The sequence below is a fragment of the Crassostrea angulata genome, chromosome 4 (assembly GCF_025612915.1).
Source record: "Crassostrea angulata isolate pt1a10 chromosome 4, ASM2561291v2, whole genome shotgun sequence".
In the NCBI taxonomy this organism is placed as follows: domain Eukaryota; kingdom Metazoa; phylum Mollusca; class Bivalvia; order Ostreida; family Ostreidae; genus Magallana; species Magallana angulata.
The window spans coordinates 15,938,017-15,965,548 of record NC_069114.1 but is presented as its reverse complement, the minus strand read 5'-3'; the positions used below and the strand labels follow the sequence as shown (position 1 = coordinate 15,965,548).

General features: G+C 32.4%; 1 protein-coding gene across 1 annotated transcript in view; it reads left to right on the top strand.

Moving 5' to 3' along the window:
* Positions 1-27,532, top strand: part of LOC128179872 (ADAM 17-like protease) — a 36,931-nt gene that overhangs the window by 2,000 nt on the left and 7,399 nt on the right. Inside the window, exons 4-22 of the mRNA XM_052847539.1 lie at positions 191-291; positions 557-654; positions 1,324-1,457; positions 1,572-1,667; positions 3,202-3,294; positions 3,709-3,847; positions 9,087-9,197; positions 12,117-12,122; positions 12,253-12,371; positions 12,550-12,619; positions 13,175-13,316; positions 13,468-13,575; positions 13,790-13,849; positions 16,778-16,851; positions 20,913-21,025; positions 22,525-22,603; positions 23,587-23,675; positions 24,144-24,185; positions 24,485-25,962. Coding sequence (XP_052703499.1) covers positions 191-291; positions 557-654; positions 1,324-1,457; positions 1,572-1,667; positions 3,202-3,294; positions 3,709-3,847; positions 9,087-9,197; positions 12,117-12,122; positions 12,253-12,371; positions 12,550-12,619; positions 13,175-13,316; positions 13,468-13,575; positions 13,790-13,849; positions 16,778-16,851; positions 20,913-21,025; positions 22,525-22,603; positions 23,587-23,675; positions 24,144-24,185; positions 24,485-24,571 — 1,761 coding nt within the window. The 3' untranslated portion in view covers positions 24,572-25,962. The remainder of the gene's footprint in view (positions 1-190; positions 292-556; positions 655-1,323; positions 1,458-1,571; positions 1,668-3,201; positions 3,295-3,708; positions 3,848-9,086; positions 9,198-12,116; positions 12,123-12,252; positions 12,372-12,549; positions 12,620-13,174; positions 13,317-13,467; positions 13,576-13,789; positions 13,850-16,777; positions 16,852-20,912; positions 21,026-22,524; positions 22,604-23,586; positions 23,676-24,143; positions 24,186-24,484; positions 25,963-27,532) is intronic.

The window sequence follows — 27,532 nt, the reverse complement described above, 5'->3', positions numbered from 1 at the left end:
GTATTATCACATCGAAATGTGAAAATTTCAACTTTTGATTTTTAGGGCATATATTAAATTTTTAATCCATCCCAAATATCAAGGTGCGCAAATTTGAAGTAGTGCGGCCATTTTGAAGTGGCGAATAATTATCTCCCATGACTGTATCTGCATGACTTTATCATTAACTTTTTTTTCTCTGGGTTTTCAGCCTTCTTGGAGGCATTTGTCAGGACCTTCAAATGACAATATGATAGCGTACCGACTCTCGGACATGAAGTGGAAACCAGAGAAAACGACTATGGGAATTAGGTAAATTAAATTAATTAAGTATCAAATTAAGGGTCTAAAAGATTTTTTTCCAAAACTTTTTTATATTTCGATTACATTTATTAAAGAAGGATGAATAGATTGAAGTGAAAACTAGTTTCAGAAGTATTAATAATCTTACAGATATATCTTATCTTATCTTATCTTATCATGATGATGCATTTGCTTTTAATTAAAAATATGCATACTTAATTTTTCTCTCTATCATTTACACCCGGTAAAATTCTGTAAATCTAATATTTAACAGGGAACCACTGTGCAATGCAACAAGGGGAACAACTTTAACAGGGGCAGATAACTTAGAGGATGGGCTAAGGCTTTTCCCTATTTATGATGAAATGGAAAGTAAGTAAATTAAAGAGGAATTACTTAAAACAATATTTGACACTTTAAACAGGGTAAAGTATGCTATGCTACTTATTTTTTTTTTTTACTCTTTATTGTCACTATCACTGGTGTGTTGTCACAGATGTGTTGATGTAATTTTTATCTCCGCTAGCAAGAATAATTGTCTTGCTTGGTAACTGAGTGATAACAAATTGAAATCTTAATTTCTTAGCAGATTACAGTGACACTGTGACCTGTTTCAATTTTAAAATCTGGCTGGCAGGATTGGGTTGTTTTTTTTTTTATTATTAACAATAAAAAATTTGCATGGTCTCTTTCATACATTATTAATTTTTCTAGCTAGAGTTTTGTTGTTTCCATGTCGTAGGAAGAGTTATTGAGGGCTCTGATATCATGGATTTCTCTTATTCTACCAAAAAGTACAAACAGTAAATGAAACCTTAATGCAGCCAATTGTACATGTAGTAAACCGGTACCTGTCCAAATTACTTTGATCCTAAAACAAGTGTACTTGTCTGGTATATATTCTTTAATCAGACTTTTTATACAATTCAAACTCTTTTAGACAGCAGTTGTCTTGTTTCATTTGAAAAAAAAAAGGTACAGTATTCATAATCATTTTGAGTAATGTAGAGGATGAGAACGTTGTTCTGCGATTACTTGTAGGTCCCATGAGGCAAAAACGTCGGGCAATGTCGTACGTAGGAACCCACACTGTTTGCCGATTGGTCGTTGTTGCCGATTATTATTTCTTCCAAAATCTTGGACAGAGTGATCGAAGAACAACAGGAGAATATATTGTAACTAATCTTTTTGATAATTTTTTTGCACTGTGTTTTAAAAGAAATAACTTGAATTTAATGTATTTCAAACTATAGATACCAGACACATATTGATTTTACTATTATGTTTAGATTGGGATAATTGGCAGAGTAAATGCAATTTATAAGGTAACGAACTGGCCAGATTCAAACTCAAACATCAGGAATCTTGGATTTGAAATTGCAGAGGTAAGCTCTATATATTCTTAGATTTTAAAGTATTTAGCTTTTGCACACACTGATATATATGATTAATCAATTCAAAACTTAAAAGTATTGCATATAACATATATCTGCAAGTTAGGCATTTAAAATTACTAGTATAGAATGCAATGGAAGGTTATGTATTGCATATGAATTGTTTTTTTTTTTAATATAAAGAAAAAAGAAGAATATACAATCGTATATGATTGAATACTACATGTGAAATCGACAATATTTGCAATTTGATTATTTTAAAATATTTACATTCTACTGTGTTTTTCCATTAAATTCTGTGATCTTTAAATGCCTCTAAATAACTGTGTATTAATTAACATGTAATTTACATAAGTAGTTCCCAAACAGTGATTTCTATGTTATCAGTTAAAAAATATGTTTCAAACATGTTGTCAAAACACCATGTTTTACAATTATTCAACAAAAAAGTGGATTTTATTGTTTTAAACAAAACCTCAAGAGTTATTTTCCAGGATTATATTTTGAAATTCATGCTTATCGACTTCAAGTCAACAGTCTATGTTATAACCAGTTTTAACTGGATAATTATATAAAACAGTTGCTCATGCTGTTACTAATTTACTTACTTCATAATCTGCAATTTGTATCAATTTATCTAAGTAAATAATTGATTTCATCAGTAAGGGAATGTAAATATAAGCATTAAATGATTTATTTTCAACGTCGTCCTGTCAATTAATAACTGCCGTCAGTGAGCAGACAAGTTATCATAATGCGCTAACGCGTGTTTTTCAATTTGACTGCTATCTGACGGCAGTTATTGACCCGACGACGTCAAAAATAAATCATTTAATGCTATAACAATGGCCTTATCATTTAATAATTTAGACATTTTTTCAGTGTTTGCAACTTTAATATCATTATGTTATTTTGACATGGTTACAATTTTTAAAATGCATAGAGCATCAGGGGAAAGTTGTCATTTTCCTTTTAAAGGGACTTGGACACGATTTGAGATCAAAAATTTTATTTTTATTTTTTATGTATAAAATGGTGCATTTTAAATGATTGACTAAAATATTGAATGTTAAAGTCAAGTTACAAGCGAGATACTGATTGATATGTAAACAAAGCTCGAGTCTTATAGCTGTTTACAAAAAATGTAATGTAGAGAATAACCATTTCTTAGACAAAATGGCATGTGAAAACAATTTAAACTTATCCAATATCTTCATAAATACTATTATCAACAAAAGAAAAGTACATTTGATTGAAACTCACGCCAATACAACACAAATGTAAAAAATAATAATATTCGAGCTTTGTTTACAAAACAAAGAATTAGGAACTCTGTATCTTGCTTATAACTTGATATTTGACTTTCAAATTTTGACATAGCATTAGAAACTTCCTTATTCATCAGTTTAAACATTGAAAATGGAAAATTAAAATTTGAAAATTTTAAGTGAAATCGTGTCCAAGTCCCTTTAAATATTAATTCACACATAGGAAAAAAAATAATCTCGGTTTTCTATGGTTTCAGCTGATTGTGCACGACTCCTACACATATGTTCCTCCCCAAGGCCGCCATTACAACATGAGGAACCGACCCCAGGATATGGGACTCGTGCTAGATGTGAGAATCCTCGTCTATTAAACTAAACTAAACTTGGCACAATACGCCCTTTGGTAAAAGGGATTCAAAATTGTTAAAAAAAATTTGTGGTTCCTGGGGTCAGATAATTTCGTTGAAAGCAAGTTCGGGAGAATTTTAGTAAACATTAGACAAATTCTTGCATATATGTTCTTGGGGATGTAAATTCGTGGGCAATTAAGGGCTACCCATGAAAGCCGTGAACATTAATTGGTCTCCCATGAACAATGATGTTTCCAAAGTTTTATACTAATATAGTATTAATACTTAATTGTCGAGATACATTTTTTATTTGTTACTATAAAGCTGAGCTGATTTGATCAGAGTTGTGTGCGATGTGGCTACAGGGCCTCTTGTTACCGGTATATATCTATATATATTTTTTTAACTTTTCAGATGTTTGGTTGGGAGTATCAGAAGTTCTACGCTTTCTGTTTAGCTCACTTATTCACATATCAGTCGTTCCCAGGGAAACTAGGCTTGGCATACATAGCTTCGTGGAGGAACACTGATTTGGGGGGAATGTGTTCTCCGGGTAAGTTCTGTCTACTGTAGATTCCTAATTTAACGCGAGGAATTAATTTCCAGGTTAAATCGCAAAAAGCAACCCTAGCGGATTTTAAAATCTCGCTTTTATTTTTCAGACAGTTATGAACTACAGGAAATTATAATAAAATATTGCTGATCACGATTTTATATTCTCTTGATTTGATACAAAACACCAGAATCGCGGAATTAAGTACTCGCGTAAATAAGGAATTTACAGTATTCCTTTAGTTCTGTTTATTCCTTTAATTAGTACATTACAGGTGACCATAGCTCATGAAAATTGATGATCTCTAAGTTAAATTCCAATTTCGGTCAAATTTTATCTTTTATTTTCTTTTTTGTTCTTTAATAATAAGAAATTCTTTTTGTCAATGTATTGTATTGTAAATGCTATTTGTTCACCTGAATTGATTGAAGTTTGATGTCTGCTCATCCATTGTAATTAAAAATAAATTACAGATAAATTAAATAATTGAATTTCACTGCGGCTTAATTTTTTTGTATTTTTTTGTGATGTAATTTTTTGTATATAATAAGGGTTACTAAAAATCAAAACCAGTCTTAGTAAATATGTTTTATGTACACCTGATCCTTAATTAATAATAATTGGGGATGCTTTGTCTTACCTAATTTAAAAATATGAGGATTATATATATATGCAGGCATACTTGCATATGGTTTAGCAGTTGACAGTTTATATATATTGTTGATATGTAAAACTAATTAAATTGATAAAAAAAAGTATTGACCAAAAAAAGGAGTTGGAAAGAAGTTACACATGTAGCATCTCAATTTACTAATTTAAACATTGATAACATTAATTGACATCTATAACAGAGGGTTATCTTTTCTATTGATTTTTGGGAGTTGATTTTAATCAACTCTCCTATGTAGTTACTCAGACAAACCGAAAGTGAAACAGTGTTTGGACCTCAGCACAAATCATTGCTGCTGACAAGACTTAGTTATTGAAAATAATTGATAAATTCGATGTAATGTATGCTGAAGCATTGTTTTTCAAGGAAACTTATTTATAAGTACCTTGAAAATAGTCAGATTTTAAATGGTTCGAACAATTTAAATATTTTTTGTAGTCGTATGTATTCCTACGCCAGAGTTTAATATAGTCCCGTTCAACTCGACACTCGGCCGTCTCCGTAAATCCTTGTCGGAGATATACGGTGTCAGCCGAGCGTTTGGTTGAACGAGACTAGAGTTCAATATTGCTTGGATCCATACAATTTTCGAGAAATATTTCTATTACTGATACATAGTCTGATTGAATTAATTTTATCTTTAAATATTATTTAACATGATTCATATTGGGGGTTCTCGACATTCTTGTCGAAAAAGTCCAAAAATTCATATTATAAAAATGTGCGTAATTCAAATTAGAAACTACATGTACTTGTCATGCAAAATAAAATCAACTCCCGTCAGTTCTTCAGTACTTTGATTTTAATGTGTGCTATGATTTTGGTATGTCTTGCATAGTGTAAAAAAATTTCAGTATTCAGATTTGATGATAACTTCCTTATTGATGTATATGTGTACGATATTTAGATAGAATAAGGTAAGATTTCTAAGAGTTGCCTGTTTCCACTGTTTATGTATGGCTGTAATAACTCAAAGTAATGAAAAAGAAAAATCCTCTTGCTTTCCAAGGGAATTAAAATTATACCAATCTCACTATATATAGGTTCAACAATTGTTATGTAACTTTGCATGGGTAAAATGTCTCAGAAATCTTAATTTTGCATGTAATTTATGCACCTCTAGTACAACTAGAATCATGCATGAATGCACATTGAGCATCAAAATCCTTCACTAATTATCAATAATAATGTACTCTAGCTAAATCTTTAACCGTCCTGGACCTATCAAGTTCTACCAGTGTATCTCTTACCTTGGTTTTCAGGCAAATGAAACTTATTTATGAAATATGAATTCAGTATTTTGTAGTTGTATTATTTCTTATTATGTCACTACATGTTCAAAGCATGCCATGTTTAATGTTTAAAATTAAATTACTTGATTATTAATACATGTATAATACATGTAAGTTTTCGTAGGTTTTTTCAATAAAAAATTGAAAAAGAACTTTTAAATTAGTATGCATTCTACATCATACTGTCAGTGCGCAAATTTAAGGTTGTATAGGACATTTGTTGATATTAATGTAAATTAATTAATGAAGTAGTCCATTATAATTAAAATTCTTTTCTCGGTTTACAATTTTCAAATTTTACAATATTTATTAAAAAAAAAAGTTTTTAAAAATATTTGGAGTCAGAGTTAAAAATTGTAAAAACCCCAGCGGGATTCCAACTCATGACTTACAGATTCATAGCAAACCCTCTAACCCACTGCGCTATGCTGGTAGGTGACAAGAACGTGAAAGAAACTACTAATTACGCTTGGTTTTGTTGTTTATTTTGATAAACAATGCGTCACAATATGGTAGTGTCCTATACCACCTGAAGACTGTGTGTTTTTCAGAGTCTCAAATTATCATTTTTTTGTAAAAGGAAGAAAATAACACGGGGCGAAAATAGCCCTGTATTCAGTAGTTTTTTGCTTTTTTTATGTAATGATCGATACATATATTGTAATTTTTGTGGTTGCTTTTACTTTTCAGCTCACCTGAGCTGAAAGCTCAAGTGAGCTTTTCTGTTCAAAATTTGTCCATTGTCTGTCCATTGTTGTAAACTTCTTCTTCTCAAAAAACATTTGGCCAGAAAAGCTTACACTTGTGTGGAGGCATCCTCAGGTAGTGTAGATTCAAGTTTGTTCTACAGAAAAGTTGGGAGAAAATCTTTCAAGATCTTTTTCTCAAAAACTAGTAGGCCAGAAAAGTTGGGCCACAAAGTGGGTTTTAATTCGATCAGAGTTAGTGTTTGCTGCTCCGGTGAGCGATGTAGCACCTAGGCCTCTTGTTAATTTCCATGTAAATAGTCTTAACAGGATAAAAATTTTACTGATCAGTATCCAAATAGAAATACCATTTCATTTTTTAGCTCACCTGAACTGAAAGCTCAAGTAAGCTTTTCTGATCACTTTTTTTCTGGCGTCCGTTTGTCTGTAAACTTTTCACATTTTCAACTTCTTCTCCGGAACCACTGGGCCAATTTAACCAAACTTGCCACAAAGCATCATTGGGTAAAGGGGATTCAAGTTTGTTAAAATGAAGGGCCATGCTCAATTTCAAGGGGAGATAAATAGAGTTTATTGAAAATTTGTTGATATTTTTCAAAAATCTTCTCAGAAACCATTTGGCCAGAAAAGCTCAAACTTGTGTGGAAGCATCCTTAGATAGTGTAGATTCAAGTTTGTTCAAATCATTGTCCCCGTGGGTAATATATAGGGAATATATAGAGAAAATCCTCTTCTCAGCAATCAATCAGCCAGAAAAGCTAAAATTTATGTGGAAGCATCCTCATATACAAGGTAGTGTAGATTAAAAGTTGTGAAAATCATGACCCCCAAGGGAAGGGAGGTGCCACATTGGGAGGTCGTACTTTTACATAGGAAAATATAGTGTAAATTTTTTAAAATTTTCTTGTCAAAAACCATTTGGAGAGAAAAGCTGAAACTTGTGTGGAAGCATCCTCGTGTAGTGCAGATTCAAGTTTGTTAAAATCATGGTTCCCAGGTGCAAGGTGGGACCACAAATGGGGGGGGGGGGGGGGGGGTGGTTGTTCAAAGCTTACATTGGAATATATAGAGTCAAAATTTAAAATTCATCTCACTGCCAGAAATAATCAGCCAGGAAAGCTGAAACTTTTATGGAAGCATCTTTATGTAGTGTAGATAGTGTAGGAGCAAAACTTTACATTGGATTATAAAAATAGAATTTTTTTTAAAATATCGTTACATAGGATTATAAAAATACACAAACTAAAATATCTTTTTCTAATAACCACTTGCTTTGAAAAGCTGTAACTTTACTGAAAGCAACCTCAGATAATGTAGATTTAAATTCTTTCAAATCAAAATCTTGAGGAGTAGGGTGGGGCCACATGGGGATTCAAATTTAACATGAAAATTCACAAAATATGAAATGTTATAATGAATGGTTTAACCTAAATGGAAAAAAAATGGAATTTTATTTATACAGGATCTACTTGTATTATAATACATTGTTCAGATAGTTTGAAATATGACTCTGTTAAGCTGATTTTATCATACCGTTTGTTGCTCAGGTGAGTGATGTGGCCCATGGGCCTCTTGTGTTATATTTCCATACAGTTTTTTGGGAGTTGATTTTAATCAATTTTCCTATGCAGTTACTCAGACAAACCGAAAGTGAAACAGTGTTTGGACCTCAGCACAAATTATTGCTGCTGACAAGACTTAGTTCTTGAAAATAATTGATGAATTCGATGTAATGTATGCTAAAGCATTGTTTTTCAAGGAAACTTATTTATAAATACCTTGAAAATAGTCAGATTTTAAATGGTAAGAACAAGTTAAATATTTTTTGTAGTCGTATGTATTCCTACGCTAGATTTTAATATAGTCCCGTTCATCTCCACGCTCGGCTGCTTCCGTAAATCCCTGTCAGAGATTTACTGTGTCAGCCGAGCGTTTGGTTGAACGAGACTAAAGTTAAATATTGCTTGAATCCATACAATTTTCGAGAAATATTTCTATTACTGATACATAGTTTGATTTATTTAATTCTATCTTTAAGTATTATTTAACATTATTCATATGGGGGTTTACGACATTTTTGTGGAAAACATCCAAAAATTCATATTATAAAAATGTGCGGAATTCAAATTAGAAAATACATGTACTTGTCATGCAAAATAAAATATTATTGATTTTAAAATAAATAAACATCGACAAAATCATCTCCTGTCAGTTCTTCAGTACTTTGATTTTTACATATTGTTTGGAAAAAAGTTTGACACTGATGTGTGGCTGTATCAAAGTCAACTAGCAATCAAAGTACTGAAAGTACTGAGAGTCATCTCTTTTTGTGCAGTTTCATATCAGAACCTTCAGTACTTTTGAGTTTTTTTGTGTAAAGGATACAATCCTTTCTATTAAATTTTCTCATTTTTCATCTCATTTCTTAAAAACCATCATTACTCTTAAGTGACTCATCTGTGTACATCATGCATGAAGTTTATTTACAGAATTACAGAGTGACAAAAATATTCTATTGTTTAAGTTTGATCATGTGCATATCATTAACAGTGATACTGTTTTTTCTGCAGTGGCATTTAAGGACGGTAGAAAAATGGCAGCAAACACTGGACTCAGTACCTACCGTAATCCTGATGGAAGCCAAGCTCTCGTCCACCAAGCCACCATCACTACAGCTCACGGTCTGTCAAGCGTTTGTTTAAATCCATGAATGCATTAGAAATACATTAACTTTGATATCCCTTTTGATCTTTTTTTAATAGTAATTTCCCAAAATAAATCTAAATTGACATTGAAATGCATTACCTTTTTAGCTCACCTGAGCTGAAAGCTTAAGTGAGCTATTCTGATCACATTTTGTCCGTCTGTTTGTTTGTCTGTCCGTCTGTGTGTATGTCTGTCTGTCCGTCTGTAAACTTTTCACATTTTGAACTTCTTCTCTAAAACCACTTAACCAAATTCAACCAAATTTGGCTCAAAGCATTCTTATGGAAAGATGAATATAAATTGCAGAAATGAAAGAAAAATTTTCATTGAAAGCGGAAAAACCTCAAAACTGTAAAAAAAAAAAAAAAGGGGGGGGGGGTGCATTTTAAAAAATCTTCTTCTCAAGACCTACTAAGGCAAATTCAATGTAATTTAGCATGAATAATCCTTACGGGAAGGAAAATATGAATTGCAAAAATTATGGGCTAATTCTGTTTCAAATCTGAGTTATTACAAAAGTAATAAGAAAGAAAAGGCGTGTTTCAAGCAATTTATAGCATCCATGAGTCTTGGTAAAATGGGTAGGCATGATCGGGCCAGGGCAAAACAAAAGATTGACAGTTATTAATCTGCAAATCTCATTAAAATTTCAAGATATTTACTGACCAGTATATTTGTATTCGCTGTAAACATTGCTGCAAAATAATGCGTAATTGGAATTGACGATTGCCGATCTGCCCGGCTTTTATTTTGCCCCGGCCCGGGTTTGCTTATCCATTTTACCAAGACTCGTATTCCATACTTCTAAAACGAGGTTCTTTGTTTAAAGCAGCCATGACACTATATGATAAACGGGTCGATCTGATAATGATGAATTTGTTTGTTGTGCAACAGATCCTGTACAAAGGGAATCTTTGAAACATGCAAAATACATTGGTGCCGATTTTGTGAAGTAAATTGAGGCTAAATATTTCAATGCGTTGACAGTTTTCACATATGACGGTGTTGTTAGCTTGTTGTGATTTTCGTTTCGTTTTCATTTATGCTTTGCGTTAACCTGGGAACTGTGTCTTGTATTTCCTGATTTTTACGTATCAAATCAAACAGAGATTTCGGTAAATCAAACAGTTTACTGTTTACCTGCGCAAATTAAGCAACATCTGATGTATTAAGAAAGAACTAAAATGCAATTCATTTAGGCTTTCGGTAATTCGGTATCATCTTTTGCGTAATGGTAGAATAATGCAATATGTTTTGTTGAGATGCTCAGCATTTTCTCGAGTTTATTCAGTTTGAATAGAGTTTAATATCGCTGACGGAAATATGTAGGTATATACATGTATATGATTCATTTTGAAAAATAAATTGTGTTCTTTATTTGTTATAGTTAATGTTTCTTGTGTTTAATTGTTTACAATTTCTATATACTTACCATATTTGAGTGTTAAGCTTCGAATTATAAGCAAGATACAGAGATTTGCTCACAATTCTATGTTTGTACACAGATCTGAGGCCATTCATTTTTTTCCATTTTAAATGCCGAATAGGACATACCAAGTTAAAAATCTTAAGCTGAATGTAATAAACTCATGTGAACAAAATATGACTCAAACCTAGCAAAATTTTGAGCTCATCTTGCTTATAATTCTACGATTGACGCTGAAATTTTGGTTGATCATTAGAAATTCTATATGAATGAGAGTATGATAAATACTTGTACACAAAAAAAAAATAAAGAATGATTTGCTGTATATAACTACTCTCTGGGGCCCCCTCTTTATACAATGAATAATGTGAAATGTGAGTAAATAAAAAGGACATCGTTAAAACAGTTTCCATAGTTCTGACACATTTCTGTTGCGGGGATAAAAGAATTATCCCTATTCCTAAGAAAATATTACAGCGGAAAATTATCCTGGTTTGTAGCCATTTGTTATTTTTGAATAAAAATTAAAATAATGGGTGGGCCATAGTAAATTAGAGTGATGTGCCTGTCAATACGGTAACATTGATTTTTATAGCTCTTTAACATGTCACATGACAACATTTTTCATTCCAGTGTATTCATCAATCAAGTGTGAGTAAAGTTATAAAAGTCATGAGTTTACGCAAGGTAAACAACAGTCATTTAATTATAATGGAGAAGACAAATTAAATTGTTGAATATTTTTAATTTGAGAAATTGAGCGCATTGAGGTGCAATTTTCTTCTTCACATATATACATGTAGGATTTTTTTGATAAAATACAGTCAATAACTATTATATTTAAAAAAAAAATACAATAACTACTAGAAAGTAGTTGAGGAAGAAAATGTACCTATATGCTCTCATATATTTTGATCGCTTTATTAAGTGGGGGGGGGGGGGGGGGCAGAACGAAAATACAGGGAATTAGAAGTTATATAACAGTGTACCCCTACCAAATATTTAGTTCTATATCTTGCGTAGGATTTTCTTATTCTGTGTAAAAAGAGTATTTCATGAAGGTACAATGTCAAAGATTACGTGTATGCAAAAATAAGTGTAAAATTGGAATACTTTACAATATTTATTTTTTTGTTATTCTACCGAGGGCCATATACCACAATATCTTTTGAATGCTCATTGTTGCTCAGGTGAGCGATGTGGCCCTATGGGCATCTTGTTTACAGTACAAACTCTGAAGTAACTATATTTGTTTGAAGTTTTAAACCCATTATTTCCCATGGGTTTTCTGTCCTATTAGACGGACTTAACTATACCATTCTAAAATGTACTCTTGAATAAATTTGAATAAATAAATTTGTAAAAGCTAGCTGTTTTCAGTCAATTTGTACATGTATTTGTACTTAGAATCTGCAGTTATCAAACCTTTTGTATGAAAATAATTTTTTCTTCTTTTTTATATTTTCAGAATTTGGTGAGTATATCTGTTAATTCTTTTTATCACTAAAACTAAATAAAATACACAGCCAAATGTAATATCTTTACAGTATCATTCTGTTGTAGCCTAATACACAGATTTTATGGCTTAGTTGTAAAATTTGTAGGTCATAATTGGGGGAGTGAACATGACCCGGACACTGATAACTGCGCCCCCTCCACTTCAGACGGTGGCCGCTTTATCATGTATCCTTCCGCCGTCTCTGGATACGAAAAAAATAATCAGGTAGATCAGACTTGTTGAACATTTCACACTTCTACACTCCATTTCTCTAATGCATCCACATTTCCTCTGTCTTCTTTTTCCCATGTCAATTCATTTGATTTATTCTACTCCAACTGAAGCAATCAAAGAAAATGTTTTGTTTGCAAAATGTATGACATTGTACTATATTTTTTTTTAGCTCTTTTCGCCATGTAGTAAACAGTACATTTACAAAGTTGTAATGATGAAAGGATATGACTGCTTTAAAGGTAAACTATGTTAGATGTATGTGTTTTATTCTTTGCTGAGCAGCATTTGTATGTTAACATACATGTACATTGTTTCAACAAAAAAGCGTGGCATATTGGTTTGCGCTTGTCATTTTATCTGCCATTATTTGGTTGATTGGTTATTACAATTGAATAAATGACGCATAGTGATTTTGAGGGATAGAGGTAACAAGAGAAAATTAAAACTACTCATTCTGATATAACGTGTTTAACTAGTCTGTCATTCAAAAGGTGCTCATAGTCTGAGGTTTGAGCAGGAACCTGACATTTATTCATTAAATGCAGCAACATCTGTCCGACTGTGTACAGGACTGTATATTTCTGTTGAAACACCATCAATTTCAAAAAGAGCAGACCTCTGATAAAAAAACCACTTTCCAATTTTGACAGTCTATGAATATTTGTAAGCTTCTAATAGCAAATCAGAAAGAAAGTACACACTATTTGTTTTGATGAGCAAACTAGGTAGCTACATCCCACAGAAAGTCCAAGGTCTATTTGCTTTTTATTAATTTTTCATAACATTATATAAAGAGGCATCAGACTCAGGACAGGGCTTATGTGGTAATGGCCGTCTGGACAAGAATGAAGAATGTGATGCTGGCTACACAGGCGACAAATGCTGTAATGAAAAGTGTGAGTTCAGGGTCAAAGTTCGAGGTCAAATTCAATGCAGGTAAGGTTCGTTATACTAGTACTTAACTGTGATGTTTGAAAATCATTCATTCAATAGATTTTACTTTGTTTTGCAAGTATCTTTGTTGAATATTGAATTATTGCATGTTAATAAGATTTATACTTACCGAGATGTTCTTCTGACTTTTCAGCCCCATGAACTATGCTTGCTGTGTGAATTGTACTGTTGCACCGCCCGGTTATCAGTGCTTAGACCAGTTTGACGACAACTTTGATTGCAAGGGGAAATCCCATTGCAAGTATCCTTAGCAACGCAAGTCATTCGTTTTCTTGTATTTTTAGTGAACGTACTTAAAAAAAGAGGCATACATGTATTTCCTTTTAATGTAAAGGGTTTAAGAAGGCGTTTGGGACAAAATTACCTTTGTAATGCAACATTGGTAACAAGTGCTTGTTGCATTAAATGCCATTGTTGGTTTCAATATCCATTACCTTATCCTTGACCCTAATCAGTGGAGGCCTTACCTGTCCAAAAGCCACTTTTAAAGTCGACAATACCTCCTGTCTAAATGGGTGAGTTTACATCTACTCCAATTTTACATCATGTCATTGATTGGTGTCTAACATTATGCATTGCATTGATTGCTACCTTTGTTTTACATGTCATTTATTGCTACCTTTATTTGTCATACATGTTGTTGATTGTTGCCTTCATTTGTTTTACATGACATCACTGCTACCTTTATTTAACATGTTATTGGTTGCTACTTTTATTGCACTTTTCATTGATTGCTACCTTCATTCTACATCATTACATTGATTGCTACCTTCATTCTACATCATTACATTGATTGCTACCTTTGTTCTACATCATGCCTTTGATAGCTACCTTCATTTTCACGTGGCATTGGTTGCTACTTTCATTGTACATTACATTAATTGCTACCTACGTTCTTCATAATTACATTGATTACTACCTTCGTTCTACATCATTTCATTGATACATACCTTCATCTTTACATGCATTGATTGCTACCTTTTTTAACATGTCATTAATTGTTACCTTCATTTTACATGTCATTGATTGTTAGGTGAACATATGGTCAATGATTTATCGTTCTTTTTTTAGCATGTCATTGATTGCTACCTTCATTTTACATGTCATTGATTGATACTTTTAATCTACATCATGTCATTGATTGCTACCTTCATTTTACGTGCCAATGATTGCTAGTTTAGTCTTACACATCATTGATTGCTACGTTCAAACTACAATAGTCATTGATTGCTACTTTCAATTTACATGTCATTGATTCCCACCTTCATTTAACATGCTTTGAGTCCTTCATCTTTACCTTCATTTTACATGTCATTGATTGCTACCTTCAAATAACCTGTCATTAGTTGCCACCTTCATTTACATGTTCTGATTTCACTTTCATCTAATGTCATTTATTGCAACCTTCAAATAACAAGTTGATTGCTACGATCTTGTCACATGTCATTGATTGCTACCTTCATTTACATGTCGTTTGATTTGTCAGTGATTGTTTTTTTCGTTAAACTTGCCATCGTTTGCTACTTTCATTATATGTCATTGATTGCTACCTTCCTTTGCATATCGTTGAATACTACCTTCATTTGACTTGTTATGGTTGTTATTTTCGTTTAACATGCCATTGTTTGCTACTTTCATTATTTATGACATTGATTGCTACCTTCGTTTTTCATGTCATGGATTGCTACTTTATTTTTTACACGTCATTGATTGCTACCTTTGTTTAATCCGTCATTGCAATTGATCGCTACCTTCATTACACATGTCCGGGAAAGCTAGTTCGTTTTTTGCAAATCTCGCTTGTAAGTATACACTACTGCCGATATAGCATTGCTTTTCTAATTGGCACTAATACGACACTTTCTAATTGGTGTATATTTCAAAGATTCTGATTGCCGCCCATTTATCAAATTCATGAAGACTAACACGTAGAAAAAACATAGGATAAAGAAAGCTTAAAATAAAGTTGTGCTTGTTAGTTAAAAATACGTTTAAACGATGTTAGTGATACCCCCCCCCCCCCCAAAAAGTTTTCTAAAAGCAGGGAAGGGCGCATATAGTTAAAGACCACACAGATTGTTCTTCGCGCATCGAATGAAGTTATCAGTTTTTGTGAAGAAATTCGTAGGAAACTGTTTAGTGAACAAATATATTTTATGTTACTATTCACAATGTACAATATATGGAATATCGCATGAATTGAACAAACTGTTATCTGGCGGCAATAGTGCTAATTTTTGCCTCACAAAAAAAACTTGATTCAAAATGTAGATCAATTCTGGTTGACATGCCGTGAAATCCATTAGACGTGTTACACTATCTCTATATCCCTTCTCCTATTCACTTTCAATAAATCTGTACTGAAAATCTTTGAAACATCGCCATTACCTCCATAAAATAAAGAAGTGTGGTTTGTATGCATGTAAACCTGTGTAAAATAGCGACCCAATCTGCACGTGCATTTAACAATCCGAGGTGGGTAATTAAAGCGACAATCCGTCAATATCAATATTATATTCTTTTTCTGATGAATTTTGAGGTAAATTAATATTCCTACAGAGTAAGTTACAAAATACGGTTAATCACAGATTAGACTAAAATTGCGCCATAAATTACAAATTGTGCAGGATTTAGGGCACACATTTGTAAAAGTGAGTGTGCCATTGATCGATTGGTGTTATATAAAACGCAATTTCTGTAATTATTGTCAGTCTCTGTTGTGAATTTCGTGGAATAAGATAAAACAAAATAACTACTGCATCAAATTCAATTGATATGTTAAAAATGGTTGAATTTATCAAGGAAGCACAATGCTGAAAAATTAAATTGGGAACATGTTTAATATATTGATGGAGAGCGGTGTGTTTTTGTTAACACCATAAAAAACAAGAGTTGATTAATGGAGAACTCGGGATGATTTATTAAATATTTTGCAGTCCTGATAGAAACTTTTTAATTTTAACGTCAAAGTGGCACTTAGGAAATAAAATATCATTATCGCGTAAAAGTGGTCGGGTACCAAATCGGCCTATTAAAACGCTTCTATATTTAAACTGCAACCTGTGATTCGTTTAAATGTTACATCAAATAGACTGTCGTGATTCAACGCATTGCTATATCAACCGAAGCATATAGTATCAAGTGGGATTTTTGCAATAACATGTCATTGCAATTGATTGCTAACGTCATTATACGTGTCAGTGATTGCTACCATCAATTAACATGTCATTGATTGCTATCTGTAGTTTACACATAATTGAATGCTACCTTTGTTTCTTGTTATTGTTATTTTAGAAAGCACAATTAAATATTAATAAATAGTTCCTTTTAAATTTTTCAATTAATTTCTATCAAGTATTAGTACAATAATAATTATTGTATTTAAAAAAGGAAAACACACCAAAGGCCGTTAGCTGTGTTGATTGGTGTGGTTCTCATTGTAGATATGGGAAATGTAAAAATGGACAATGTTTGGACCCATGTAAAGATGTGGGCAGATATCCATGTCTCTGTTCAGGTGAATATACATTATTTGTTTTATTAGGGTCCCGCTCTGCGTGCGCCCTGTAGTGATCAGTCTGTCCGTCTGTCCACCAATCCGTCCGTCCTTCCGTCCAATACCCTGGTCTAACAAATTTGATGTTGACCTGACTGAAAGTCAATGCTCAGTTATACCCAATTAATAATTATAAAATATTCACCAGTTCATAATAAAGTAAAATTGAAATTTAATATACTATAAGGTCAAATGAGTGACGCAGGTAACCTATTCCCATTGGTATTTCGTCGCCTATAACAAGAATGATATATTTCTAAATTCTTGAAAATCGTTACCATTTTTTATTTGAAGCCTTTCTAATATAAGAGAAATTAAAACATAAATTTTATGACCTTACCTACACTGGGTTCACATGAGAGGAGCCAAATTTGCAAACAAAAGGCCAAATCTTCTTCTCTACTCCCTAACTTGTGGGACTAACTAAATTCGTGGTTATGAGATTCATGAAGCCTTCTACCAAAGTTGTTAATTTCATGGTCCTTCGGTCAGGGATTGAGACCCCATGGCTGGGACAATAATATCCATATAGTGAACATGTGTTTAATCTTAGAAAATACAATTCTCTTCACCCATAGTAATTTGTAAGGAACTAAATTCATGCATATGGTCATGATGTCGTAAAACCCACTACTTAAATGGTAAAATTCACGGTCTTTGGATATTGGGTTCAGGCACTTAGGCGGAGCCGTTATGAATATGAAGTGAACATGTATTTAATCTCAGAAAATCTTCTCTACTTCCATAATAGGAGAGGAAAAACTTAATGAATGCATGGTTATGATGTCAATGAACCTTTTAACTACCTTTCTTTTACCTATATAGCTGTAGTATTCAAGTGAATGTCAAAATCTGTTAATATTCTGAACTGATTCTTCACCTGCCCAGGAAGTACCTCAAGTACATGTATATCATAAGTTTTCCATTTCAATCCATATTGCTTGCATGAACTATATATATATATTAAAGAGAACGTAGCTGTTTTACATAATAAATAATGATGATTAAAACAACTTTTTAGCTCACCTGAACCGAAGGTTCAAGTGAGCTTTTCTGATCACCCGTTGTCCGTCGTCCGTCCGTCCGTCCGTCCGTCCGTCCGTCCGTCCGTCCGTCTGTCTGTCTGTCCGTCCGTCCGTCTGTAAAATTTTCACATTTTTGACTTCTTCTCAAAAACCGCTGGGCCAAATTTAACCAAACTTGGTACAAAGCATCCTTATGACAAGGGGATTCTAAATAGTTAAAATAAAGGGTTCAACCCTTTTTAAAGGGGAGATAATTACAAAACAGTGAAAATAGAGTGCATGTCTTTAAAAATCTTCTTCTCAAGAACCACTCCACCAGAAATGCCAATATTTACACAAAAGCTTGTATATATAGTGAAGATTCTAAATTGTAAAAATCGTGACCCCTGGACCAAAACTGGGGCCCCAGGCGGGGTTCAAAATTTAACATGGAAATACATTATAAAAATGTTTAAAAATCTTCTTCTCAAGAACCACTGCACCAGAAATGCCAATATTTACACAAAAGCTTGTATATGTAGTGAAGATTCTAAATTGTAAAAATCGTGACCCCCGGACCAAAACTGGGGCCCCAGGCGGGGTTCAAAATTTAACATGGAAATACATTGGAAAAATGTTTAAAAATCTTCTTCTCAAGAACCACTGCACCAGAAATGCCAATATTTACACAAAAGCTTGTATATATAGTGAAGATTCTAAATTGTAAAAATCGTCACCCCCGGACCAAAACTGGGGCCCCAGGCAGGGTTCAAAATTTAACATGGAAATAAATATGATAAATGTTTTAAAATCTTCTTCTCAAGAACCACTGCACCAGAAATGCTAATATTTACACAAAAGCTTGTATATGTAGTGAAGATTCTAAATTGTAAAAATCGTGACCCCCGGACCAAAACTGGGGCCCCAGGCGGGGTTCAAAATTTAACATGGAAATACATTGGAAAAATGTTTAAAAATCTTCTTCTCAAGAACCACTGCACCAGAAATGCCAATATTTACACAAAAGCTTGTATATATAGTGAAGATTCTAAATTGTAAAAATCGTCACCCCCGGGCCAAAACTGGGGCCCCAGGCGGGGTTCAAAATTTAACATGGAAATACATTGGAAAAATGTTTAAAAATCTTCTTCTCAAGAACCACTGCACCAGAAATGCTAATATTTACACAAAAGCTTGTATATGTAGTGAAGATTCTAAATTGTAAAAATCGTGACCCCCGGACCAAAACTGGGGCCCCAGGCGGGGTTCAAAATTTAACATGGAAATACATTGGAAAAATGTTTAAAAATCTTCTTCTCAAGAACCACTGCACCAGAAATGCCAATATTTACACAAAAGCTTGTATATATAGTGAAGATTCTAAATTGTAAAAATCGTCACCCCCGGGCCAAAACTGGGGCCCCAGGCGGGGTTCAAAATTTAACATGGAAATACATTGGAAAAATGTTTAAAAATCTTCTTCTCAAGAACCACTGCACCAGAAATGCCAAAATTTACACAAAAGCTTGTATATATAGTGAAGATTCTAAATTGTAAAAATCATGACCCCCGTACTTAATCTGGGGCTCCAAACGGGGTTCAAAGATTAACATAGAAATAAATATGATAAATGTTTTAAAATCTTCTTCTCAAGAACCACTGCACCAGAAATGCCAATATTTATACATAAGCTTGTATGTATAGTGAAGATTCTAAATTGTTAAAATAGTGACCCCCAGGCAAAAACTGGGCCCCCGGGCGGGGTTCAAAGTTTAACATATATAAAAAAATGTTTAAAAATCTTCTTCTCAAGAACTACATTGCAACAGTTTGGGATATTACTATGCATACATCCTTGGCAATTGTAGATTCTAAAGTGTTAAAATCATGACCCCCGGACTAATACTGGGGCATCAAGAGGGGTTCAAAGTTTAACATAGAAATATATAGGAAACATGTTTTAAAAAAATCTTCTCGCGAACTACAATGTCATTTTTTGTGAGATTACTTTACTTGGATCCTCAAATAATGAAAAATTTAAATTATAGAAGCGATCTAATACTGGGGCTCCAGGAGAAGGGGTTCAATGTTTCACATAAAAAGATAGGAGGGAACATGTTTAAAAATCTAATGGAGGAGAACTACAATGCTTCAATTTGTGAGATTACTATGCAAGCATTCTCAAATTGTAAAGTTTCTAAATTGTGGAAGCCGTGACCCCCAGACTAATATTGGGGCCCAAGAAGGGGTTCAAAATTAACATAGAAATATATAGGGAACATGTTTAAAAATCTTCTTCTCAGAACTACATTGCAACAGTTTGTGAGATGCAAGCATCATTGGCTATTGTAGATTCTAAATTGGTAAAACCGTGACCCCCGAACTAATACTGGGGCCCAAAGACCCCCAGACCAATACTGAGGCTTCAAGTGGGGTGTAAAGTTTAACATAGAAATATATATCGAAAATGTTTAAAAATTTTCTTCTTGAAAACTACAATGCTACAGTTTGTGAGATTACAATGCAAGGGTCCTCAACTAGTGTAGTTGTTAAAGCCAACCATAAACCCCGGACCAATACTGGGGCCCCAGAAAGGGGTTCAAAGTTTAAAATAAAAATAACATATGCTAGGAAATAGAATGTTACAAGGAACTGTTGTTCAGGTGAGCGATGTGGCCCATGGGCCTCTTGTTTAAAGTTGTTATTTTTTGTCATTAGCTTTAAATCTTTGATATGTCTATAGACATTTTTTAAGGTTAATGAATGCAAATGAACATATAATGTCTTTTAAAACTACAAATCTCGTTTGTAGTCAAATGATGTCATTGTTGTATCTCAATCCCAACCTATCAAGAATACAATGGACTTAGTCCTTGTTGCTTAAATCAAGGCCAGCTCAAGGTTATAATATAATTTAGGCATCTTAAAGGTTTATCAAAGAACCAGAAAAATTATTACTGTTAATACAAATACCTTTTTGTTTAGATTGGATGTATATTGATTTGTTTTACTACACAGGGGATGATGCATGTAAAACATGCTGCTACAAACTCAATACACAGCTTTGTGAGCCTTTATCAGAGAAAATTCTGGAGGATGGGAGACCATGCTACAATGGATTTTGTAAACAAGTAGGTTCACCAGATTCGATAAGTCAGAATGTGTTGTAGTACATACTTGTACTTTACTTTAACTTTGTGCAAGTAGCTAAGTTCGACTTATAAAATAAAAAGATAGAATAAATCAAACTGTATAACAGGTGTGTCACAATTAACCCAAAGTAAATGTAAGTCACTGGCCTCATATTGGAATTGTATAGCTTAACATCTTACAAATTTTGGATCAGTGTCATCAAAACTTGGCGGATGTAGTGTGTTTATGTGACCTGCACTTTTAATAGGTCCCTGTGGAATATTTTAGGAATCTAATATGTATTCCTTCTCAAATTGTGTCCAAATCACGATTAGGAAAAGGTGTGTTCAGGCTCAAAAGTATGTTACTATAGTGGTCTCTTGATTATTTACACACAATGTATTTTCTTAAGAAATAAAAAATCATCCCTTGACCATTATGAGGTGATAATTTTTTTCGGGGCATGGCCAAATTCAATAAATCCTGAAGGGCCTCATGATAGATATGACCACACTCCGACTGAAATTATTACCTCATAATATTCAAAGAATGAATCATCCTTATAACTTATATTTATATAGTTTTTAGCAGTGGTAGGTCTGGATTAAATATTTGAATCTTGACCTTTTTATGTGATTTCCATGTCATTATGCAAACCTTCTTGCGTCCCCCAACTATACGTCATTTGAATTTAATGGATTGTAAATACAAAATCGAGTAGTGTTATCATAAACAAAGACACTGTATTAAGTAAATATAATTATATAACATATCCAATAAATGTTTTGCATACTGTTAGACTGCACCATATATTCTATATGCAACTTGCTGATGAATCTTGGGTAGAAGTTGTGCCATATGATTCAAAAGTAGATTTCATTGACCTACTCAAATTTTGTAGTTTAAAATCTAAGCATCAAACTGCTGTAAGCCAACTTTTATTGGCGATTTCCCGATTTACCTGTGTTTTAACTAATTCGTGACAGCTTATTTTAGCGAACAAAACGAGATTATCCTGACAGTAACATAGCAAAGTCATCGCTAAATTTTCTCGCACGCAAATAAAAGTTAGTTTACCGTAAACTTGAAACTTGATAAGGATTAATCTATATCTAAAGTTTTATGTATAAATTTAAAGCAGACTTATCTGTATTATTTAACTTTTGTAGAAAACACAGATATTTTTATGTTAATATGTATAATGTTTGAAAACAATGTGGATTTGCTAGATGCACACCAGCAAAATACCAACACAACACATTCTTATTGCCCGATACATACGAGTCAAATGTGTTCATAGTTTTTTTTGTTTTCACTTATTCATTAGTTGCTATTGTACATTCACCTGCATTGGGATCAAATGGGTCCGGTAACCTTCTATACCAGGTGCCCTTTTCCAATCAGTTTGGGCATTGAAGTTAAACATTAATTTTGATATATTTTGATAATTGATGAATGTCTTTTTTCTCATTACTACACAAAGTCTTTACTCATTTAGGGAAAATGTAGAAAATCAGAGTCCAAACTGGTGCAAAGGCTGTATTCCATAATTCAGTCTTTGAGTATTGACTTTGTGGGTAAGTAATGTTAATTTGGCTCTGTAATTCCATTTTATTGGACGAATAATTTATATCTTAATATCTCTTTAGGAACATGGTTTCAAAAAACAAAGCATTGTAAATGATGTTTTAATTCTTATGTTAGTTTTTGTGTTTTTCTTTTGAACAAAAAATTAAATAAGTTGTAATTGTTTAAAAAAAAACGTGATTTTGCTCAGTGACGTACCTCAATACATATTTTTGCCTGGCCCTGCTGTCACCAAGTTTCCTCAAGTGAATATTCAACCTCAAGTCTGAGTTTTCACCTCAATACGTGTACATTTGTTTTGAGTATTTCAGTTGAAGACTGAGTTGAGGGATTAAAAATTTGGTGACGGTAGCATCTGATCTATTTTTACCCCCCCCCCCCCCCCCCCCCAAAAAAAATCACATCCAAAGTTTTTCTTTGAAGCAATGTTTTTCAATGATGAAATTTTTTTTGCTTTATTTGCTAAATGTACTATTTACATCTAAATTCAGTTTTTATTTAGAGAAGCAATTTCAGTGTTTCTATTTCTCATAGTTTCTCTTTTATATGTGTTGCTGTGGAATATTATATTAGAAGAAACATTTTTAAAAAGGGGTTGGGATTAACTTGAATGTGAAAACGTGAGCAAGGAAAACAAAGAAAAAATGTGGAAGTCTTAAGAAAAAGGGGACAATGCACCAATTGCTTTACCACTTTTACTCTAGAACTGTTGATGATTCACGCTAATACAAAACCCGCCAACAACATAAATCACCAGATTTGTTTTAATTCTTGATATATCTTATGAAATCTTCCCTTGTTTTTGTTAATATTTAATAATCAGCAAAAACTTTAAAGCGTTTTTGATAAATTAAACTGACTTTAATGAAAAAGTTGAACCACGCGTAGTATTTGGATAGAACCGATTTGTCCAAAATGTTTGAGGAGATATTTTTTTTGAGATGGTTCATTAATGAAGACAGGCCTTTTTCAGCTGAGTTTATGAAGAACAACATTGTGTGGACAGTGCTTATATTGGCGACCCCATTGTGGATCGTGGGTATTGCAATCATTAATAAATTGGTAAGTTTTCATTTGATCAAAAACTGATTGTATTATTAGGAATTGTCTATAAAATCCTCATAAAACCTCCAATATATATACATTAATATTAGGGGTGTATTAAGGTCATATATGTCAAAATATATGAGCATATCAAGACATTTTTCCATGATGGCTGCCGTGGGAGATTTTCTTTTTTGCATGCAATGAGGTGAAGGAGGATTATTTTTCTTGTGACCTAACTATCAAATTTAAGGAACATTTTTTTAAAAATCCAAAATTTGACAAATTGAAATATTTATTTTATATAATTTTGTATTTTCAGAATTTCACAGCTTTAAAAAGCTGAAAGAAATTTTGTAATTTGCTAAAATTTAAATACATCTAATTCGATTAGTAAACAAACTCATTCATTCCTGTAATTATTTACATGAACTACTAATAAATATACGGCAAGTACAGCATTGATATTTTACATGTCATTTACAGGATAAGAAAAATGACATGAAATCGGAAGGAGTAGACGATAAGGTATATGTATATGAGTTTTGAATCAAATTCGATTGAGAAACGATATATATTTCTAATTAATCTTTTTATCAATATTAGAATAGAGAAAAGATTTCCAGTTGGTGAGAAATGAACAAGATGTTTGTAATTTCTAATCAATATTTTAATATATCATTTATTGCTTTAAAAAAATTAAATTAATTGTGAGATAAGATTTTTATAAAGAAATTTTGATATGTGATAAATGTTCAACATATTAATGATTTTTAAACAATGTTAAAGTTTATCATTTATTGACTAAACTTTTTGTTTAATTGCAGGATGGAAGGATGAAAGCTTTGATAGCTGACGATGACAAAGTACTTCACGTCAGTCGACGTCCAAAACCTTTAGATTTTAGTACTTGAACAGTGAATCAAGATCATAACAATCAATTATTGTGATAAAAATCCTCCTTCTGACAATTAAGGTTGTTTTACTGAGAGAGAGAGAGAGAGAGAGAGAGAGAGAGAGAGAGAGAGAGAGAGAGAGATGTGCAATGTATGTTGACTTTTACATGTATCTGTATAATACATGCTGCAATTTTTGCTTTCATAAAATCAAATGTTAATTTTGATTTGATGTGTATATAAATTGTTAAATTGTAGGTTTTTTTTATAGATATAACTTAGATATAGATAAGAAATACATTTTAGACATCAAAATTATTGTTGGCTTGGTAGTTGTTTTATGAGGTTTAGTTTTAATTGATATGGATAACCTGTTCTACATTTTACTCTGAAAACTAGTATTTACCCTCAGTGGGCAAACTGGTGTCAACAAAGTTTTTTTTCTTTCAAGTACATTAATACAAAAAAGGTGATATGATAAACAAATCCATGTTAGTAATTGTATCTGTGCTCTATTAAACATCTCATTTTTAAGTCTCTTTTGTTTATAAACAGTCTAAGCAATGCGTGGCAACCAATCATTACTCATTATGCAAGGTGCAAAGGGAATAAAATTGTTTTGCGCGTGTAAGTTAGTCGGTTGGTGTGTCGGACTCTAAAAAAGTAATATCTATATATATTCAAAACGGTGAAATTCTTTCATTTGACGGACTCCAAATATGGTATATGTTTAATGACCCCTATTGATTTTGGGGTCTAAGGTCAAACTATTCCAGAAATCGAATAATAGACGGAGTGTTCAATAAATAACATAAGAACCGTTTGTTGTGCTAAATTCAAACTTGGTAGAGGGATGCCCCCTAAAATGATGATAATCTGCTTGATTATGACGTCACTAGGTCATAGTTCAAGGGTCCAACTTACTCTGGATATAGGCGGATATTAGGATATTGTCATTACTTTTAAGTTATAGCGAAATCATTGTTCTGATAAGATTGAAAAATGTAATGTCTTCCATATGTTAAAATTGTTTGTAATGAAAAGTTAAATGTAACATTATGATGTGGGATGTTTTATGTGTGTGTGTGTGTGTGTGTGTGTGTGTGTTTGTAAGCACCTGAATACCACTACACGAGTATGAATACACACGTTTTATCCCACTACATTTTTTCTTCCCACTACATGCACCCGTGTAGTGGGAAGTAAAATCGTTCGGAAACGTTATTTCTCATCGTACTTGATTCAAAAAATATAAAATTGTACTATGTTTGGGTTTCCGGTGTGTATGTGGATTTTTTGACACTCATCGTGGAGTCCATAAGAGTACTTTACACACTTTCCTCCATTGGATATAAATAGCGCATGCGCAATCGGAACTTCCTACTCGAAGATGGAAATAATTGTTTACAGTAAGTATCATTTTTTCTTCGATATCTAGGGAATTATATCATTCTATTCTAATAGATAAATCTGGTAAACGACTATAACAAGGTCAGGCATTGTCTTTCCTGTTAAGTTTTTCACTGATAAGAGAACACGAGATCTAATTTTGACATCATGCGAATGCCATATTCATAATCAAAGAAGGGATCGTAACTTATTTAGAATTAAAATGTGTCTATTTTATTTCAAGATTTATTTGATTATGGAACAGATTATTACTTATATTTTAAGGGATATATCAGTACCTTCTTAGTGGCCGAAATTCGGCCCCATTCCTAATCAGAAATAGGTGATATTTCCTCAATTTAGCGGTATTTTTCCCAACTGGTTAACACTGAGTCTATATTTAATTCTTTTAAATTAATAATATGTATTAAAAGCAAAATATGTGATCTTTTAACCTCAATCAGCATAGCTTTTATCATAATACCTGTTTAAAAACATTCTGTAAACATTGCCAACTTTTAATCCTAATTTCCTCTATCTTTCTAAAAATCATAATGCTGTGTTCTGTGGAATCGTTATGCTGTTTCCACATACATGTACTTGATTGATATACCTTTTCAATTGTACAATTTCATTAAAAATACGGATGAATTACGTTGCATAATTATATTAATAGAAACATATTAGGAAAAGTTACTTTAAAAAAGTGATTTAGTAGGAAATACTGATTTTTATCATTAAAATGAAAAGTATGAGTTTTCTCATGGGGTAAATTTCAAAATAAATGATATTTACTTAAGCTAATGGTGATTATTTCTTAATATTAGTACGATCTGAGATAAATTTGGGTACAGATAATGATCCAAAAAGATTTAGAGGGTTTCCTAAGTGATTAAGTGTACAGATTGATTTAAGAACGTTAAAATGAAAAGTACAGGTTTCCTCATTGGGGTCTAAGTTCAATAGGAAAGGATTTTTGCTTAAACTCTTGATGATTATTTCTTAACATTAGTGTAGTTTAGGATAAATTAGGGTACAAATATTGATTGAAAAAGATTTAGATGGTTTCCTAAGTGAATAAGTATACTGAATTCGTAACGTTTAAATTAAAATTATGGGTTTCTTCATGGGAGTCTAAGTTCAATAAAAAAGGATTTTTACTTCAACTAATGGTGATTATTTCTTAGTATTAGTGTAATTTAAGATAAATTAGGGTACAGATATTGATTTAAAAAATTTAGGGGGGGGTTTCCTAAATAAATACTATACTGATTTTAGAACGTTAAAATGAAAATTAAGGGTTTCCTTATGGAAGTCTAAGTTCAATAGGAAAGGATTTTTACTTAAACTAATGATGATTAATTCATAGTATTTGTGTAATTTAGGATAAATTAGGGTACAAATATTGATTGAAAAAGATTTAGGGGGTGTCCTAAGTGATCAAGTATACTGATTTTATAACGTTAAAATGAAAATTATGGGTTTCCTCATGGGAGTCTTAATTTAACAGAAAAGGATTTAACTTACACTAATGGTGATTATTTCTTAGTATTAGTGTAATTTAGGATAAATAAGGGTACAAATATTGAT